The sequence below is a fragment of the Ctenopharyngodon idella genome, chromosome 9 (genome assembly GCF_019924925.1).
Source record: "Ctenopharyngodon idella isolate HZGC_01 chromosome 9, HZGC01, whole genome shotgun sequence".
Taxonomy (NCBI): domain Eukaryota; kingdom Metazoa; phylum Chordata; class Actinopteri; order Cypriniformes; family Xenocyprididae; genus Ctenopharyngodon; species Ctenopharyngodon idella.
In genome coordinates this window covers 36,466,444-36,486,782 of record NC_067228.1, presented here as the reverse complement: position 1 = coordinate 36,486,782, position 20,339 = coordinate 36,466,444, and the positions used below count along the sequence as shown (strand labels likewise).

The window sequence follows — 20,339 nt, the reverse complement described above, 5'->3', positions numbered from 1 at the left end:
TTCAAATAAAATTTTCCTGATAATTTACTCACCCCATGTCATCCAAGATGTTCATGTCTTTCTTTCTTCAGTTGAAAAGAAATTAAGGTTTTTGATGAAAACATTCTAGGATTATTCTCCTTATAGTGGACTTCAATGGACTCCACTGTTGAAGGTCAAAATGTCAGTTTCAGTGCAGCTTCAAAGGGCTTTAAACAATACCAGATGAGGAATAAGAGTCTTATCTAGCGAAACGATCTGTCATTTTCGAAAAAAATACAAATACATTTTCTTCAAAAAGCTTACGCTGTATGCCCAACGCCTTCCCTATTCAACTTACGGAAAAAAACGGAACTGGCACCGTGTTTGTTCCGTAAGTAGAATAGGGAAGGCGTAGGGCATACAGCGTAAGCTTTTTGAAGAATACGGAAAGCAGAAGCATGTGCAAGGCGATCATTTGTGTTTATAAAGCATATACAGCTGTATTTTTTTTTAAATATTTTTTTGTTTTTTTTAAATGTTTTCATCAAAAACCTTTATTTCTTTTCAACTGAAGAAAGAAAGACATAAACATCTTGGATGACATGGGGGTGAGTAAATTATCAGGAAAATTTTATTTGAAAGTAACTGGTTTGACTCAAGTTAGCTTACCATGTTTAAATCATTAGGTTAGCTAATTTTGAAGGGTTCAGGTAACAAATTGTGTGTAAAATACTGTGTAGAATACTTCAGTTATACACATAGGTAAAAATAACTCAATATAGTTGGGTTTTCCAAAACATCACAGATAATTCTCTTAAGATTTATGGTAGATTATGACATTAGGTAAATAGGCTATATTTTGTCAGCATAAAAAAGTTATTGATATGCTAATAATATATGTTTTATTTGTCAAGAGAACGTTTCATATAACTGACTCAACCCGGCCAGCATCAAAATATATAGCATATACGTTGCTATGAAGTGCACATTTAATTTCACAAACAGCCTATATCTATTTGAAAACTTTTATGCTTAAAACGACAAACCTTTCTTTATTCGATTCACAACAGACGCAGCGTTGCTCGGCGCAGCTTTATGACGTCACAACGCCATACCAAAATAAAAGTCCTGGTCACAGTGCATAGAAATGTAGGCTTCATACAAAAAACACATTCAATTAAAGACGTGAAATATAAGTGAAATACATGTTTAAATACATGCAATGATGTTAATATACAACAGAGACAGATTGATGACTGATTGTTTAATGTACAAATTTATGATTAATGTTTCAGTCCACACTAACTGATGTAGAGCAGTGTTTCTCAAACTGTGGTACAGGTCACTCCTGGTATCCTTTTGTACATCATAACATTTAGAAAATCAGCCTCAGTTTTTAAAATAATCTCCCTATAATATAATCAAAAATTCAAAAGTTGTGCTTTTTACAAAAATTGTTTGATTCTTATGCTGCATTCACGCCACCTCGTATTTACTGGAATCTTGAGATGACAACACATGACGTTATATTCAAAGCTGTTCACATCCTTTGACTGGGAATTATGCATTTCTACGGTTTCTTGTTCCTGATGAACATAATCAAAGAAATATTAATAAATATCCTGACACATCCAGGCTTTATAATGGCAGTGAATGGGGTCAATGAGTATGAGCTGAAGAAAAAGCTTCCATTCACATCCATACATCATAAATATGTGCTCCATACGGCTCTGAGGGGTTAATAAAGGCCTTCTGAAGCAAAGCGATGCATTAGTGTAAAAAAATATACAAATTTGAACAAGTTATGAAGTCAAATATTGAGTATACACGTTACAAAGAAAGTGTAACACTTTTTCTGTATGTTTAATAGGGAAGGCGCATGACGAGTGAGTGCTCGTGTGTTTTAAGAGTTATTTTACATCTGAACTCTTTCCACACTGATCACGTGAATGTCTTTCTCTCCAGTGTGAGTTCTCATGTGAATCTGTAGATTTTGTTTTTGTGTGAAGCTCTTCCCACACAGACTGCAGGTAAAAGGCTTCTCTCCAGTGTGAATTCTCATGTGTACCTCAAGGTTTCGTTTTTGACTGAAATTCTTTCCACACTGCTGGCAAGTGAATGGGTTTTCTCCAGTGTGAACTCTCATGTGGACATTAAGGTTTGATTTTTGAGTGAAACTGATTCCACACTGTTGGCAGGTAAAAGGCTTCTCTCCAGTGTGAACTCTCATGTGGATGTTGAAGTGTGAGTTTTGAGTGAAACTGTTTCCACACTGTTGGCAGGTGTAAGGCTTCTCTCCAGTGTGAATTCTCATGTGGACTTGAAGGTTTCGTTTTCGACTGAAAATCTTTCCACACTGTTGGCAGGTGAATGGGTTTTCTCCAGTGTGAACTCTCATGTGGACATTAAGGCTTGATTTATGAGTGAAACTGTTTCCACACTGTTGGCAGGTAAAAGGCTTCTCTCCAGTGTGAACTCTCATGTGGACTTCAAGGTTTCGTTTTTGACTGAAAATCTTTCCACACTGTTGGCAGTTGAATGGGTTTTCTCCAGTGTGAATTCTCATGTGGATGTTAAGGTTTGATTTTTGAGTGTAATTCTTTCCACACTGTTGGCAGGTGAAAGGCTTCTCTCCAGAGTGAATTCTCATGTGGACATTAAGGCTTGCTTTTCGGGTGAAACACTTTCCACACTGTTGGCAGGTAAAGTCACTTATAGTTTCTGTAATCAGAGCTCTTTTTCGTGAGGAAACCTTTTTTTTTATTGAGCAATTAAAAGTTTTTTTTCCAGTTCTGAAATCATGATCTTTTCTATAATGACTTTTTACTTCAAATTCATCCAGTTCTTGACTCTCCTCTTTCAGCTGCATCAGGTCTAATGCAAAACAAAAACAAATACAAGTCAACCCTAGTTTAATGGAACAAAGCAACACATCTAAACCAACAAAGGCCCTGTTTACACCTCGTATTAAGATGCATTTTTAGTCAAAAGTAAATGAGGGAGACAGGTTTACACAGACAGACAGTAGCCTAATTATAACCCCCTTTTGTGGTCTTTCCAATATTATGAAAAAAAAAAAAAAACATTGTAATTTAAAGATAGATTATGAAGGAAATGGTAAGATATGGATTTTTTAGATAAAATATGGGTTTTATTTTTTAAAATGTTTTGTCAGTGACGTGCTGAGTCAAAAAAATAAGTAAATCTTTCTGTTTCTATTAAAAATATATAAACATCCTAAAATATATGTTTACCTTGTAGGCAAAAGTGCATAAATGTTGGTTCCCTGAGATAACAGGAACAAGCATTATGTCAGCTACTGATGCTTATGGGGAAAACTCATTTGTTTACATCTGTGCACCTACACAGACAAAAGGCATTTCAGCCTGCCAAAACAGGCAGGGTCAACTGCCTATTCAGGCCACACTGATTTCCATTTGTGGCAGAATTTTTTGACTGAGGATCAGGAGCGTTGACTTGTGTGCAAGCATAGTAGCGCAGCAAGCAAACCAATGCTCGTTCCTGTTATCTCAGCAAACCAAGGTTACGTTAGTAAACGAAAAGTTCTGTTTTAATATGGTTCATTTGCATTGTGTCAGTTACTGACACAGTCCCCTACAGGGCACTGCAAGTCCAAGGACTTGTAAGCCAGCTCAATTGTGTCCACAGTTCAAATGAGAGAGTTCCTGCTTTGTAACTGGCAGCTCCTTAGAATGGCCTCCGAAGCACACAAATAGCTGCTCTGACTGCCAGAACTGACTTGAGCACTCAATGTACACCCTAAGGGTCCAGACCACAATCGAAGGGAGAATAGTGAGCCTTATGACTTGTGCTCTGAAGGCCGTGGAAAGCACCTTAGGCACAAAAACCTGCTTTCATGGTCTAAGGAAGACTTTACTGTCATAAGGCCCAAACTTGAGGCAAGATGCGTCCACTGAAAGAGCCTACAAATCACCAACGTGCTTGTCCAATGCCAAAGCTGACAGAAGGGCAGAATTTAGTGAAAGAGGCCATAGGTTGGTCGTCGTGAGCGGCCTGAATGGAGGGCCTCTGTGTGCCCTCAGAACTGTGGACAGATCCCAGGATGGAACCATGTGGGAGCAAGGCAGATTCAGCTTCCTGGCCCTTCTGAGAAACTTGACACACAAGTCATTTTTCCTAATTGATTTAGCCAGCTATAGGAGTGTGATACAATGCAATAGCTGACAGGTATACTTTGAGCATGAATGGGGTATGTCCACCGTCCAGCAGCTCGTGTAGGAACAAGAGTATCAAGACGATCTCTTAAGACAGAGGGTCTATATCCCATGCTGAAGATTAGCTGAAAAAATAGACAATTTTCAAGCGTATAGGCGCCTAGTAGAGTGCACCCTTGCCTCGGAGATTGTGTTCATGATCTACCAAGAACGACATGAAGACTCCTGACAGCTCCACCTCTGTGTGCCTGAAGAAGCTCCAGATTATGTGAACTGTCTGGGGGATGAAGTCTACGGTCTGTTCCGGAACAGCATATCTGCTCTCGTGATCATGGAACCTGGCATGTGCTGCTCTCACTGAGTGAAGATTGTGCTGTGCCCGAAGGATGCCGCACCCCAGCTTGTTTAACAGATGAGACCTAAGTACCCCCTGGTGATTTAGGCTACCTCTGTCATGCTGTCCGATCACACAATTAATCACACATTTGGAACATTTTATCATCAGTTCCATCCAGAAGCGAATGGCTGGCTTGCTGTCGCATAGGGCACGCCAACTCATCTTGGAAGCGTCCGTCACGACTACTAACTCATCCTTTCCAATCACCCTGTCCTCTTGATCCTACCCCCACTCATCTCCTTCAAGCCATTTCTTCCTCAGGTTTACCCACACTTATTCATATCATCAACACATCTCTTCACACTGGTACCTTTCCTACAGTAATGAAGCAGGAACGGATAAGAAAACCACTCTAAATCCAGCACGTCTAGAAAATTACAGACCAGTTTCCCTTCTTCCATTCATTGCTAAAACACTTTACAAGTGAAAACTGAACAAGTCATTTTCAACCAAGTCTCTATCTTTCTTACTTAGAACAACCTCCTGGACAACAACCAGTCTGGTTTCAAAAGCGGACACTCAACTAAGACTGCCCTGCTCTTGGTTATTGAAGCTCTGAGACTGGCAAGAGCAGCTTCCAAATCCTCAGTACTCATCTTGCTGGATCTGTATGCTGCTTTTGACACAGTTAACCACAAGATCCTCCTTTCAACCGTCAAGATGAAAGGCATCTCGGAAAATGCACTCCAATGGTTTAAGTATTAGCTGCTCATGTCTCGGCCTGCCTGACAGACATTTCTTGCTGGATGAAGGACTACCACCTTCAACAAAATCTTGCGAAGACAGAGCTGCTCATGGTCCCGGCCAACCAACAACTTCTCTATTCAGCTTGGTTTATCAACCATAACTCGATCCAGGGCAGCCAGCAATCTGGAGTTTTGATTGATGATCAGTTGGAACTTCACAGACCACAGACTACAACTTCTAGGTCCTGCAGATTTGCCTTCTACAACATTAGGAGGATCAGGCCCTTCCTATCTGTCCATGCTACACAACTTGTCCAAGCTTTTATCCAGACTATACTATTGTAATGCTCTCTTGGCAGATCTTTCAGCATGCACTGTCAAACCTCTGCAACTGATCCAGAATGCTGCAGCAAGAGTTCTCTTGAATGGAGAGTGCACGTCACACCTTTCCTAATAAAATTGCACTGGTTGCCAATTGCTGTCTGCATAAAATTCAAGGTACTGATGTTTGCCTACAGAACAACCACTGACTCGGCATCCTTATACCTAAACTCATTACTTCAGACCTATGTGCCATTCAGAAGCTTGCGTTCTGCAAGTCAACACCACCTTGAAGTGCCTAACTAAAACCGAGCTGCTAAGTCTTTAGCCATTTTCAAGAAACTGCTGAAGACTTTTTCGGCAACATTTGACCCATTAATACTTACACTTACACATCTATAGCTTTAAAAAAAATGTGACATGTGTTCTGTGCTGGACTGACCGGGACTGGTCACAGCACTTTCATATTGTTGCCCTATTGTTAGTTTAATTACTTCTATTGCTCTCCTCATTTGCAAGTCATTTTGGATAAAAAACAAGATTTGTTAGCTGCGGGATAGTGAGCTTTTGCTTAGGTTGATCCTGAACACTAGGCTGAGGAGCTGAGATCTGTGCGTGTATATTTCCTCCTTCGATTGGGCTAAAAGCAACCAATCGTCGAGGTAGTTCAGGATGCGTACTCCCATCTGTCTCAGTGTGGAGATGGACACATCCACGCAGAGCTAGGAACAGTCCGAATGGAAGGACTGTATATTGGTAAACCACCCCTTCAAATGCAAATCTCAAGAACGGACTGTGATGAAGGGGCCATTTGGATATGAGAGAACTCTGTACTGATTATCCTCATCTTTTTGATTCATATATTAAACACTTTTCATGCAGCGTGTAATAAAACTGTTTGTGAATGTAAAAGGTTTGCAAAGTTTCAGAGATCAAAGTGCACATAAACTGTCCACAAGGCAGTCCAATTAGGACACTCGTATGACATTCTTTAAAAATATCATTTATTTCTGCAGAGGCCGACATTTTAATGAGGATCAAATGAAAATAACCTGTTTGTTCTTCAGTATCTTCATGTTTCACGCTGGATGCTTCTTCAATCTTTATGTCTTCATTCTCCTCTTTAATAAACGCCATCTTTATAATAGTGTGTCATGTGGATCTCAGCTTCTCCAGGAGTTTTCCTGTGTGTTTGAACAATATGTCATGTTTAAGATGAGAATAATTAACAGAAACAAAAATAAATCCAAAGTAAATCTCTGGGTGTGTCTCAATCAGCTCACTAGTTCAGTAGTCAGCGCACTGGTAAGGGAGTCAGTCAGAGTGATAAGGGGCTTTCGCACAGAATAGTTCTAGGAACTCAGTTATAGGAACTAGTCACTAGGATAGTTCCCCGAAAACTCATTTCTCCCCCGGACATGTTCCTTGTTGCATTTGCACCAGGAACAGGAGCTGTGAAGTGATCGACAGCGGCATCTTTAAGCGCGGCATTTACAAATGCTAAAAACCAGTGGATGGAAGACGCCGTGATCGGAGCTGTGTTTGTTGTGTGTCATGGAGATGGAATGTAAATGTACGTGAAAATTAAAAGTAAATTTAAGCAAAAACTGGGGCTAAGAGACGAAATCTCCTTTGACAAATTTCAGTATTACATTTCATCAAAGCTGAGAAAAGAACACAACCCAACAGACAACAGGTAAATGCCGTTATCACTGTTCTCCATGTTTGTGAAGTAAATATGTTTACACAGAGATTTTTTTTAAAAATCTCTGTATACTGACACTTCATATGATTTATAAACTACATTAAATAGATTAAACTTTCACGAAAACACTGCATTTGGTTTGTAAAAGCGTGTTTGTGTTCCCACTACATTTAGCCCAAAGCTTTAGCCCACTTAAGCCCAAAGTATACTTTGTTTTTACGCGTACGCTATGCGTACAAACGTCAAACGTGTTGCCTTTCAAAGTACATGCACTCAAGAAAGATTCATCTTTATCCAGTGTCCATGCTATTTTTCTCCAGAAGTTGTGAGAGATAAAAATGTCTTTGTATTCTTTTAAACTAAAGTTGTGATTCTCATAACCCCCTTAACACAAGTCCTTGTCAATGCGGGCATTTGGTGTTGTTGCATTCTTCAGTATTTTGTTGTTCCGTCTCTTTAATTTTGTTTTCTACTGTGAAACAATTGCCCGGGCCAGTGTTGCCACCTTGTGGAACAACTGATTAGTGCAAAACAAATTCAGTGTGCATGTGCAACCTGCACGTAAAAAAGTAAATGCGGTTAATGTTCCTCGGACATCCGTGCACACTGTCCACGTGCAGCTCAGTTTTTCTGTCCACACGGACAGTGCGCGTACAAAAGCATATGCATGTGTGAAAGAATTGAGAGCTTAAAAAAGTACACTAGATAGTGCACACATGCTAAGTTGGTCAGTTGCACACAAGATGAGAAGTGTCGTGGCTAATGAAAAACAAATCTCGCACAGACAGAAAATGGTTTACTTCCGCTCTGAAAAAATAAGGCCTTTCTTTCCATCAAAACTGAATTTAAAACCAGAGTATATGGGCTCATATATTGAAACAAATTAGGTTAAATATTTCAAGAGGGTTACCAACGGTTGTTTAGGGTTCGGAGAAAACATCAATTCAATTTAAACAATAAAAACAGTAAATCGTTATGGAAAATAAACACAAATACAGAATTTAATAATAAGTTCTATAAAACTGCTAGTACAAACTATAAACTAGGGTCCCAGAAACACGGTCCTGAAACTGCAGCCTCTGGTATTGCAGGATCATGATACTCTTTTCAAGATATTCGAAACACTGAGTGAATCATTTTGACAAGCGCCTGGGGCCTGTACCATGAAGCCGGATTAGCAGGTTAGCCAGGTAGGTATTAGTTTGCGCCAATCCTGGGTTTTAGGTATCATGAAAGTGACTTGGCTTTTAGCGGTGTTCATCACCATAGTAATTTTCGCTTCACAGCTAACCTGCTCCTGGGCAGGTTATGTTCTGGTTTAGAGATCTCAAAGCCAATCAGATGTGAGCAAACTGACACTGACACATCCAACGCAATAAAGTCACTCCCCCAGTTTCTCTTCCTCCAAATTAAAGATCACTACATAGCAAAAAAATATTTAACAATAAAATTGTCTGGCTTTAATGATTATTACTTAGAATTATTTTACGATTTATATATGATTTATATGATTATTATATGATAAATATTATTATTCATTACACACAAGCGATTTTAGTTTAGCAGTTATTATTAAGCATTTAGTTTTAATGAATATTAATATATACAGATCATATGTAATATAAATAAGCTGTAAATAAACTTTAAATATGATGTGACCTTACATGTTTGAGTCTCTATCGCTATTATCAACTATATGAACTAACGTCACGAGTTTTACTTGTTCTGATAGAGCAATATCATTTCTTTTATTTGTCCTCTTTCATGGACAAGTATTTTCGTCAGTGTAAATGAGTTTAAATACTTAATTTTCTTCAATCTCTTAACCTTCAGCAAAAGAGTTTTGAATCGCGCTGGCTCTCTCCCGAGAAGTGAATCACAGTTTCTCTCTATTGCAAGGCATGTGATTGGCTGTTGACTGCTGATGTCACGCATTCATGTGCACACGCTCCACAAACTCAGGATCAAAGCCTGAGTTGACAGAGAAAGTTGATGATCAGCATCATGGTACCAACAAAGCCGGATTGGAGTGGCTTGGTTTTGTCAACTCGAAACTAATCCTAAAACCCTGAGTTTGTTCAGCTACCATCACGGTTCAGTTCGCTTGTACTTTCAAAAATCTCAGTTTCTCCATCACAACTTACCAGAGAGCAAACTTATTCACGGTATAGGGTGCGAAAATGAGATGCACCTTTGTGTGGACACACTCATTCATAAATGTTAGATAAAGCACTATAATATCACATTGTATAATCAATTCACACTGCTTGTGAAACCAATAGAGGGTATGCATTGTTAATGATTTGGTTGTTATTTCCTTTTTAATACTGTTTACTTAAATTTTAAAAAAAATCTTTATGACTTATTACATTGTCTATTTTGTATGTGTATCATGTTTTTGGGTTTTTATTTGTTTATACGTCTTGTGTAGCAAAGTCTTTTATTTTGACATTCATCCGCGTAAGCGGATATATAGTGGCATGCCCAAAGCATTCTAGTATGGAGTAAAGCTAAGACACATATGGTCGATGCATTCAAGGTTTACGGTTAAAGAGAACTTCAAGGATTTAGCTCCTGGTTTAAATAAGCTCTTACTAGGGCTGTGTATTGCCAAGAATCTGGAGATACACTACGTATCACGATACAGGGGTTAAGATATGATATATTGCGATATTTCTTTTTTTTTTTTTTTAGAAAGATCTAATTTTAGAAAAAACGGTCATAAAGAACACACAACCATATGCATAAAACCTGACAAGCAACTTTATTTTATTTAATCAATACAGTATCATTTGCACTTATATTACTAATCACTATTTTGTGCAATCTAAGTAAAGGGAAAATAGTAAAGTGACTGCAGGATTCTTTATGTGTATGTTTTAAAGGTTCACAGTATAGCAGTTTTTAATTTCTAAACTATTTAACAACAGAAAGTGCATAGTCCATTCCATGACTGAATGACTGTTTTATATTTAATACTGTAAAGCTGTTTGCTTTAAGGCAGTTTATTGTATAAAGTGTTATTTAAAGTACTGAACTGCAGAGCTGGTGCAACCAAATTCCACATCGCTATGATCAGATGCTTTCTTTCTGCTGCCACCGCTGTCAATTTTGTTGTGTGTTTATTTTGTTACTGAGAGGAAAACGTGCAGTACATATCACATATTCTATCGAAACGCTTCTCAGTAACGCGGATGACATCGGGATGTTAAGCGAGCTCTCAGATTCAATGCGTTTCCCGAGTTTTGGATTTTAACATGGCCTATTTTGCAAACAAAATGAGTCCACACTTCAGCTCTGTATACCTCAGGAGCGGAATAATTCATAATATCGTGATATTACAAATCTACGGTGACGGAATCTCTAAATAAAGCTCATTATGAATCCTCAGTCGAAGATTCCAACATTTATTAAGCCAGGCAGCTACATGCATTGACGTCACTTTCCCGCCAGAACTCACTCCCTCAGCTGGACTGAGTGGCAAAAGAGCTGCTGCATGACTGGATTTAATAGGGGAAACTGCGAAAACACGAATAAAACAAATGATTATGCTAAAATCATGTTTCTTGACATTTATATGTGCCTGATTTCGACACCGGGCGAATACATAAAGCAAATTTGCTTGTGAAGGCTTTATATAAATACAACATTGGCAGTTTTAATGCTTCCTTCACATGCTATTGGAAATTACTTCACTTCTGAAGTCATGATTACGAGCTCATCGCGTTCAAGTTTTGAAATGGGACGGCGTTCATGTGCAATTTTTTACCAAGGAAACTCGTATTTATAATAATTAGGAGAGCATGTGAAGGCTACATAAATCCGGGTGATCACTTAAAATCCAGTACTAAAACTTGTAGCCTATAGTTTTTGTCAGTGTTTATTTAAATAACCCCAATTATGCAAAATATAAGATGGTAAATATTTAATTGATGAGTTCTTATTATTATGCAACGAATAATGTTTTAGTAGTATGCTACAGTGCTGTCACATGACAAACATTGAACATTAATTCAGCACAGCTGTGCAGGTTGTTACCTTACAAATAAATGGTCTAACCATCCTTTTTAATGTGGAAACCTGGGTGAAAATTAAAAAATGTTGACAAAAAATGTGCTGTGGTGACGTAAATTAACTGGTTTGACTCAAGTTAAAAATATAATTAGCTTACAATGTTTAAATCATTAGGTTAGCTAATTTTAAAGGGTTCAGGTAACAAATTGTGTGTAAAATACTGTGTAGAATACTTCAGTTATACACATAGATAAAAAATAACTCAATATAGTTGGGTTTTCCAAAACATCACAAATAATTCTCTTAAGATTTATGGTAGATTATGCTATTAGGTAAATAGGCTATATTTTGTCAGCATAAAAAAGTTATTGATATGCTAATAATATATGTTTTATTTGTCAAGAGAATATTTCATATAACTGACTCAACCCGGCCAGCATCAAAATTATAATCTGAAGCTTCAGATAAAGCATATACGTTACTATGAAGTGCACATTTAATTTCACAAACAGCCTATATCTATTTGAAAACTTTTATGCTTAAAACGACAAACCTTTCTTTATTCGATTCACAACAGACGCAGCGTTGCTCGGCGCAGCTTTATGACGTCACAACGCCATACCAAAATAAAAGTCCTGGTCACAGTGCATAGAAATGTAGGCTTCATACAAAAAACACATTCAATTAAAGACGTGAAATATAAGTGAAATACATGTTTAAATACATGCAATGATGTTAATATACAACAGAGACAGATTGATGACTGATTGTTTAATGTACAAATTTATGATTAATGTTTCAGTCCACACTAACTGATGTAGAGCAGTGTTTCTCAAACTGTGGTACAGGTCACTCCTGGTATCCTTTTGTACATCATAACATTTAGAAAATCAGCCTCAGTTTTTAAAATAATTTGTGTAATCATTATAGGGAGATGTTAAAGAGCTGAAAACTGATTTTGGTGAAGCTCAGGTAAATAACTTTAAGCATTTATAAAACAAAATGGCAATGTTTTAGATTACAGCCTGTTAAGTACTGCATAAGTAAAACAAATTTACAGTGTACATTTCAGTAATTATAATGTACCTATAAAGAACTTACATGTAGGAATAAAGGAACAACATGTAAAGTTTGTGGAATAAAGGGGTAACAACCAGGAACATTAACAAATTATTTATACTTGAAGTATTTTAGTACGGAAGCCCTAAAAGGCCATGGATTATTTTTTTCTTTCTTTCTTGTTTTCTCGTGATCTCGACATACAGATCAAAGATGTATTATTACTCACATCATCACTATGCCTCCTCCTTTTGACACATGACATAAAGAAATTACCACTATAACCAGTAGATGTCAGCAGATGACACTCGTTAGCTCATTTCCATTTCCTAATGTAGTTCTTTTCACGTTTTGCTTTTGGATTTATTATAAAATGGCTATAATAACAAATTATTTATGCTAATAAGTAAATAATGCATTAAATACTTTTTTAGATTGAACTGTCAAAAGCGAGGCACACTGTCTTTGAAAGCTCCTGTTCTATAACATTTTCAGACACTTCTGTTAATCCGTATGCAGAAATGTCGGTAACACTTTATTTTAAGGTCTTTTAACTAGTTGCTTATTGGTGTCACGATCACCGTCTGTTCCTGTCAGTTCCTGGACTCCATTTCCCATTATCCTCCCTGCCAATCACATGCACACTCCACACCAATCACCTGTTGCCACATACAGCTTAGCACACTACCCGGACTATAAAGGACTTACACACACACCACCTCACGGCGAAGTCTTGATTTGCCCCGGTGATCATTACTAAGCGTTTTCTTGTGGACTGTTTCCTGGTTTCCGTCGGATTGTTTATTCTTTGTGATTCTCTGCTGCCTGCCCTGAACCTTGCCTGTGTACTGGACTGTGATTGTTTGCCGCCTGCCCTGATCTCTGCCTGTGACCCGATACTGTTTGTCTGCCGCCTGCCTCGACCATTGCCTGTCCCTGTTTATGTTCTTGCCTTTGCCCCTGTCTACCTGTGTATATACTATTCTTAATAAAGCTGCAAATGGATCCCCGCTCTGCCGACCCTTCATTACAATTGGCATGCATATTACTGGATTATTGGCTATTTATTAGTACTTATTAAGCAGATATTAATGCCTTATTCTGCATGACCTTATTCTACATTCCTAATCCTACCCAATACCTAAACTTAACAACTACCTTACTAACTAGTAATAAGCAGTAAATTATGAGTTTATTGAGAGAAAAGTCGTAGTTAATAGTTTATATGTGTTCCCTAGACTGAAGTGTTACCGAAATGTCTATACAATTATAGCATATCCTTCACCACTGAAATTTATTAGTACTGATCTCTAGTATTTCTATGGACAGTTTCCTTAAACAAAGTAAAATTCTGTATAATCACTGTAGTAGTCTGGTAAATATACAGGTATTTTCTTCTACTCTACACAATGTTAAAATAGATTGAGGAACCTCTATTATCCATTGACAGACCAATGTAGTTTTCTAATGTGATAAACATGATCAAATAAATGCAGCACAATATATACAAACCAAACATGATTAATTTACCTCATGAAAACATTCCTTAAAGTGCCTTCAGTAGTGTTTGTAAAACAACATAACAAATACAAGCAGCAAGCCTGGGACACAAAAACAGGGCTTCAGCTTTCTTCCCACTGAAACATCAAAATGACAACAATTCAGTTAACAATGTGCAAAGCACCAACACAAAGTGCTTGAGTTGTAGAAGACTTTTTTTTTTTTTTTTTTGCTTTTAACGGCAACTGACAGAATTAAAACAAAACAATGTACCTGTACGATAATGAAGTTGCACCAAAAAGTGGACTTCTGAACAAGTGAATCTTTAGAGATTCACAACCATTTTGAAATACATAAATACAAAAAACAATTACAAGCACCAACCCAAACCTGGAATACAAAACCGGGCTGCAGCTTATATCATCAATAACAATTGCTATAGACTTATTTTAGACTTGACTACAAGACTATTGTCATAATTGAAATGTATAGTGTTTGTGCCATTAGGTTATATATATCTAGAGGGTTACCAACAGTTATGTTCAGGGTAGGGACAAATTAATTAAATTTGAACAGTTAAAAAAATGTAAAGGTTACTAAAAATAAATACATAATTGAACATAAGTGGTATAAAACTGCGGTAACACTAAGGTTCATTAGTTAAACATTAGTTATTGTATTAACTAACATGAACTAACAATGAGAAATACATTTGTTACTGTATTTACTAATTTTCGTTAACGTTAGTTAACAAATGAGACGCGACTTTTCTGTTACTAAAAAAAAAAGAATTCGAAAAAAAAATCTTTTCAGTTACTCCTGTGTGGACGTGTTTTACCCACAGAAATAACGCTAATAAAAGTTAGATAAAACATTATACTATTACATTATATGTAAAGTAATATTAAAAAGGTCTGAATGAACTATGTCTATTTGAAAACTTTAAATACTTACAAAACACAAACCTTTCTTCAGCCGATTCACAACAAACGCCCAGCGCGCCACAGTCTTATGATGTCACAACGCCACTCCAAAATAAACGTCCTGGTCACAGGCTAAAATCACAAAAGTGCATAGGCTACATACAAGCAAAATAATATATGTTGGATTGATTATAGATGAATACATGTTTAAACACATGCTGTCCAATGATGTGCTGAAAAGAGCTGCCAATGAAAGAGTGTGTAGCACATCTAATATGAGAGATTCTGTCTAAAAGACAAAACTATTGTCACGACCACCAGTGAGAGTGCCCGTTATTGCCACCATAGGGCACTCCATCCTGGACAACACACATCATTTGGACTCCATTTCCCATCTACCCTCATGCCCTGGACTGATCACCCTGCACCTGCGACCCATTATACAATCACTCACTCACACATAAAAGACACTTGCACCCACACCTCCATGTGAAGTCTTGTTTAGCCCCGTCTGACATTTCTGAGCATTTCCCCTGGATTCTGTATTCTTGTGTTTGACCTTGACCTTGGACTGTTACTCGTTTCTGATTCTCTGCTGCCTGCCTTGACCCTTGCCTGTTCCTGGATTGTGTACGTTTGCTGCCTACCCAGATCACTGCCTGTCACTGTTTCTGCCACTGGCTCATCCTTACTTTTATTGTGTCTGTCAACTTAAATTCAATAAAAGCTGCAGATGGATCCTCACTCCGTTGACCCAATCATTACAACTATCATGTTTAAGTGCAGAAACCAATTATACCAGGGTTTGATTTTTGTTTCTGGATTTTTGAAGCGGACACAGACTACCCATTTTCTTCAGAGAACATATCTGGCCATCCATAGATTAGACATGGGTTTGATCTTTGCCCACTCTTCTCTTGTAAACTGAGAAGGGAATTGGTTTTGAACAGATTCATCACATACTGTTTCATAATTTTTTTGTTCAGCATCTTCATTGTCATTTACTTGTTTCGATTCTTCAAGGTTGTCTTGGCTTGGTCTTCAGTTTTATTTTTTGTGTCTGTCTCTGAGCAGTTTGGACAGAACCAGGGTGAAATGTCAGCAATATCCTGATTATCCTTAAATCCAACTCACACACTTTTATACTCTGTGTCACTGGTCTGTCAGGAGTATTTGACACAATACAAGTGTTCATCTTCCTCATCACCAGAGTCAATGGATGGTGGAGCCTGTATTTTAATGTAAATGTAACCCACCCAATTAACTGAGGCTGTGTTCCTATGTATTTTTATATATATATATATATATATATATATATATATATATACACACACATACATACTGAACAAAATTATAAACGCAACACTTTTGTTTTTGCCCCCATTTTTCATAAGCTGAACTCAAAGATCTAAGACTTTTTCTATGTACACAAAAGGCCTATTTCTCTCAAATATTGTTCACAAATCTGTCTAAATCTGTGTTAGTGAGCACTTCTCCTTTGCTGAGATAATCCATCCACCTCACAGGTGTGGCATATCAAGATGCTGATTAGACAGCATGATTATTGCACAGGTGTGCCTTAGGCTGGCCACAATAAAAGGCCACTCTAAAATGTGCAGTTTTACTCAAGTGGGGGGTCTGAAAACCAGTCAGTATCTGGTGTGACCACCATTTGCCTCACGCAGTGCAACACATCTCCTTCGCATAGAGTTGATCAGGTTGTTGATTGTGTGTCATTCCCAAGGCACTTCCTGAATCAGCTTATGTTGAGGCCTACCCATCTGGTGCTGGAACTGTGACAGCTTGTCCTTCGCTGTGGTGCTGGATCTGAAATGACCCACGATCTTACGCCCTTGGTTACGGAGGTCTTCTAACTCGGGGGTTGAATCAATGGCCTTCTTCACCACCAAGTTGAGCCCATGTGCGAAACAGTGTGCATGGCGGATTTTTAAAGTTTCAACACAAGCCACCATGTTTGCTGCACCATCAGTGAACATACAACTCACTTTTCCAGAGATACCCCATTCCCTCATCAGAGTGGCTTTAGCCTCTGCGATGTGAGCTGCTGTGTGGGTCTTGGGGAATTTGGCCACGCCCAGAAGGATGGATGAGAGCTTCCACTCTGAGGTCACATAGTGACATGTTACTGCCATGTACGCATCAGTGTTAACTGATGTCCACATGTCAGATGTCAGGCTTACTACTGCAACCTTCCGCACCTCAGCCTGGGCCTTCTCCTTCAGCTCTATGTGCTTTTTGGCTACCATAGCCTTCAGAGCGTTCCTAGTGGGAAGGATGTAGGTGGGGTCCAGCAAGCCTACCAAAGCCCTGAAACCTTCATCCTCAACCACAGAAAATGGCTAAGTGTCCTTCACAACCATCTGGACAAGGGCCTCATCCAGCTTGTGTTGTCTGGACACTATTAAAACATTCAAAATAATTTTAGCATAAAGTTTATATATATATATATATATATATATATATATATATATTAATACTTTCCATTATATATAATCTTGAAATAAAAGTTAGGCTACTTACTGTGAGTATGCCCTGCTGCAGCATTGGGTGGGGGTGTAGGGCTATCTGGATGCTTAGCCCTAAGGTGCCTCAACATTGAGGATGTATTGTTGTTGAAAGCCAATTGTTGAGTACAAAGCAAGCATTGGACCTGGAAAAATAAACATCAATACAATTATTAAAAGATTAACAGATCTACTATACAGGTTATTTGCTTATACATATACAACACATCATGATCAGTCTACAATAATATTAATAATAATATAATAATAATACAATAATAATAATCATAATAATAAGAAGAATTATCGCATTAGCTTACCTTAGTAGGAGATTCCATGTCGAAATGCTCCCAAACTATGGATCGACCTCTTTCCTACTTGTGCACCACTACTCTCCATTGCTCTCTCTCTCTCTCTCTCTCTCTCTCTCTCTCTCACACACACATACACACACACACACACACACACACTCACTCACTCACTCACTCACTCACTTACACTGTTTCTCTCTTTCTCTCGCTCACTGTATATCTCTCATAAAAGTGTTTTGCGTGTCTTGATCTCCTACTGACAGCCCTTGAAGTAACGGGATAATCACTTCCCTTTTATGCATCAGGTGGTGCTGCGAAGCGCCAAATTTTTTCAAACCAGCTGTCCCGAACATCCGATACTGCATGACGTTCAAAGCTTCAAACGTCATCAATCACGTGATATTGTCATTTCGATACAAGCATCGTTACAGTGTGTGATACAATAGTGCTTTGAAAACTGCGTCGGAGCATCGGAGCCCCGGTATCAACCGTCCCATCACTACAATGGTGTCAATACAGGCAGATCAAAACACTGTTGAGTATCAAATGTCAAGTGTCCCCAACTAAGCAAGCCAAAGGCGACAGCGGCAAGGAACCCAAACTCTAACAGGTTTGGGTTCCTTGCTTGTTCCTTCCTTGTTCTGTTCCCATTTCAGAGTGTTTTTGTAGAGTTGAGTTTGTTTGATTAAAGAAGCTGCTGCATTGAGATCCTGGCTATATTCCTTTATGCTGCAACCAGCAACCGTGACAGGTTCGTGGTCAAAATGAACACGAATTGACATGAAAAGGTAGTCATCTCACCATAAATGCATTTAATTAAATTATACTCCTATTTTTTTTTACAGTCATCTTTTAACTTTTTAACAGTGTAAAGCAAGGAAAACTACTACACATTATAAGGCGACATGATGGTTGGCACTCATCTTTTCATGGAGGAGGAAAAACAAGTTTTTTATGCATGTTAAAATCACCAACATTTTAAAGGATGGATTGTACACAGATTTTTGCAGGATTAATGCAGCAGTATGCAGCATTTTTTGTATACAGATTTAAATGCAAAATAAAAGGCATGAAAGATGGCTGTTTTTGTCAATTGTAAGTTTTAATTTAAAATGTTGGTGATTTTAACATAAGAAAAGAGCATGTTTAAATGTTTTGCCACTTCCTTGAACAACTTAATATATAAATCTATATGTAATGCACTGAATAATACGTTGTTTAAATTTAGTGTGTTTAAACGTGAAAATGTCTATGAAAGACTGTACAAAGAAAGAGAAAATTTTTTTGTAAAAGTTGATTATAACGATAAATAATGAATCAACATTGTGTTTGTGGTATACAGCCGTGGATCAGCTGCGCACTACAAATGCAGCATATTTGTATAGCATGAGCTGCTCCTGCATCACATACGTACTGCAACACACACTGCATACAATGGAGTATGTGTGAAACAGGTGTGACTTTTCAAACACAGTGAATGTATTTCAGGCAGACATTAAAAACAATTACCTGCACACTTGGAGATGCAATGGCCTGTGGATGGCACTTAAGGGTGTGTTCAGACATGTCATGTTTGGTTGGATTAAAACACAATTGCGATTGCTCTGTTAGTGCGGTTCATTTGAACGTGTGAACGCTGCCATCCGAACCCTGGTGCGTAATAAACAAGTGGACCCAGACCGCTGAAAAAATGGGTCTCGGTCCGCTTCCAAACAAACTCTGTTGCGGTTTGAATGATATATGAACGCAACACGGACTAAAAACGAACCAAAAACAGGAAGATGAAACCTTAAAAAGGACAGAATCCTCACGCATATCGATTTTTCTCGTCGTAGTCGTGAGTTTGCCCATCACAGGCATCAGACGTGCGTCTCCTCACAGCAGATCGTTTGTGTGTGATGGATAGATTCCTGCCACTGTTTTGACTCCTTTACACATTTTATAAGCTCTTCACGAGTTCCCAGCTGGCTAAAATACCATCACATGCAGGCTACACACATACAACGAGCGCATTTACCTCAGCACACAGCGTTGTTTTGGATGTTTGGTAAGTTCCGTCTCAAAATAATCAATAGGTCATAAAATCCGACCAATCAGTTTGTGAATGTATCCCTATGCCTTTAGGTTCGGTATCTTTTGGTTCAGTGTTAAAATTGCCAATCTGAACGCTAATTGGACCAGAACTAAATGTGTTTTTGTTTTTTTTGGTCCAGACCAAACAAACCAAACTTCAGGTGTGAACACACCGAGCCTTTGGGTTCGCTTTAATGAGTTTTCCAGTTTCTTTGGGCAGAAGCACAGACTGGATGTTGGCTGCTGTTTTAAGAAATCAGAGAAAAAGAAATAATCACTCAATAGTATACAGCAAGATTGAACAATAAGTAACTCATTATAAAATAAAAACTCTACGGCATAAGAATTACAAAGTGAAAGGGTTAAATACGTCTAAATATGATTAAAAACCTTATATATTCAAGCACTTTACTGATGCATAGGTTCACTTGTGGTGAGAAAGTAATCAAAGCCAATGGACCAACGAACCAAACAATATCATAATTTATAATTGGAAATGTTACATAAAAAAAAAAAAAAAACTAAAACCAGTCTAAGCTGGTTGGCTAGTTTTAGCTGGTCTCCCAGCCTATTTTAACCCATGTGCTGGGTCACTCTGAAAAATGCTGGGTTATTTTTTTAACCCAAAATGCTGGGTTGAGCATTTTGACTATGTTGCTGGGTTATTT

At 38.0% G+C, this 20,339-nt stretch overlaps 2 protein-coding genes across 3 annotated transcripts in view; one reads left to right on the top strand and one right to left on the bottom strand.

Annotated features, from left to right (window-relative positions):
* The window catches only part of LOC127519401 (gastrula zinc finger protein XlCGF8.2DB-like), a 90,397-nt gene that overhangs the window by 29,724 nt on the left and 40,334 nt on the right, over positions 1-20,339 (top strand). The window lies entirely within an intron of this gene.
* On the bottom strand, positions 1,211-12,291 carry LOC127519405 (gastrula zinc finger protein XlCGF8.2DB-like). Its single transcript, XM_051907113.1, has 3 exons — positions 11,834-12,291; positions 6,614-6,745; positions 1,211-2,835 (listed from the first exon to the last, which is right to left on the bottom strand). The coding sequence occupies exons 2-3, from the start codon at positions 6,696-6,698 to the stop codon at positions 1,877-1,879; spliced, it is 1,044 nt and encodes a 347-aa protein (XP_051763073.1). The 5' UTR covers positions 6,699-6,745; positions 11,834-12,291; the 3' UTR covers positions 1,211-1,876.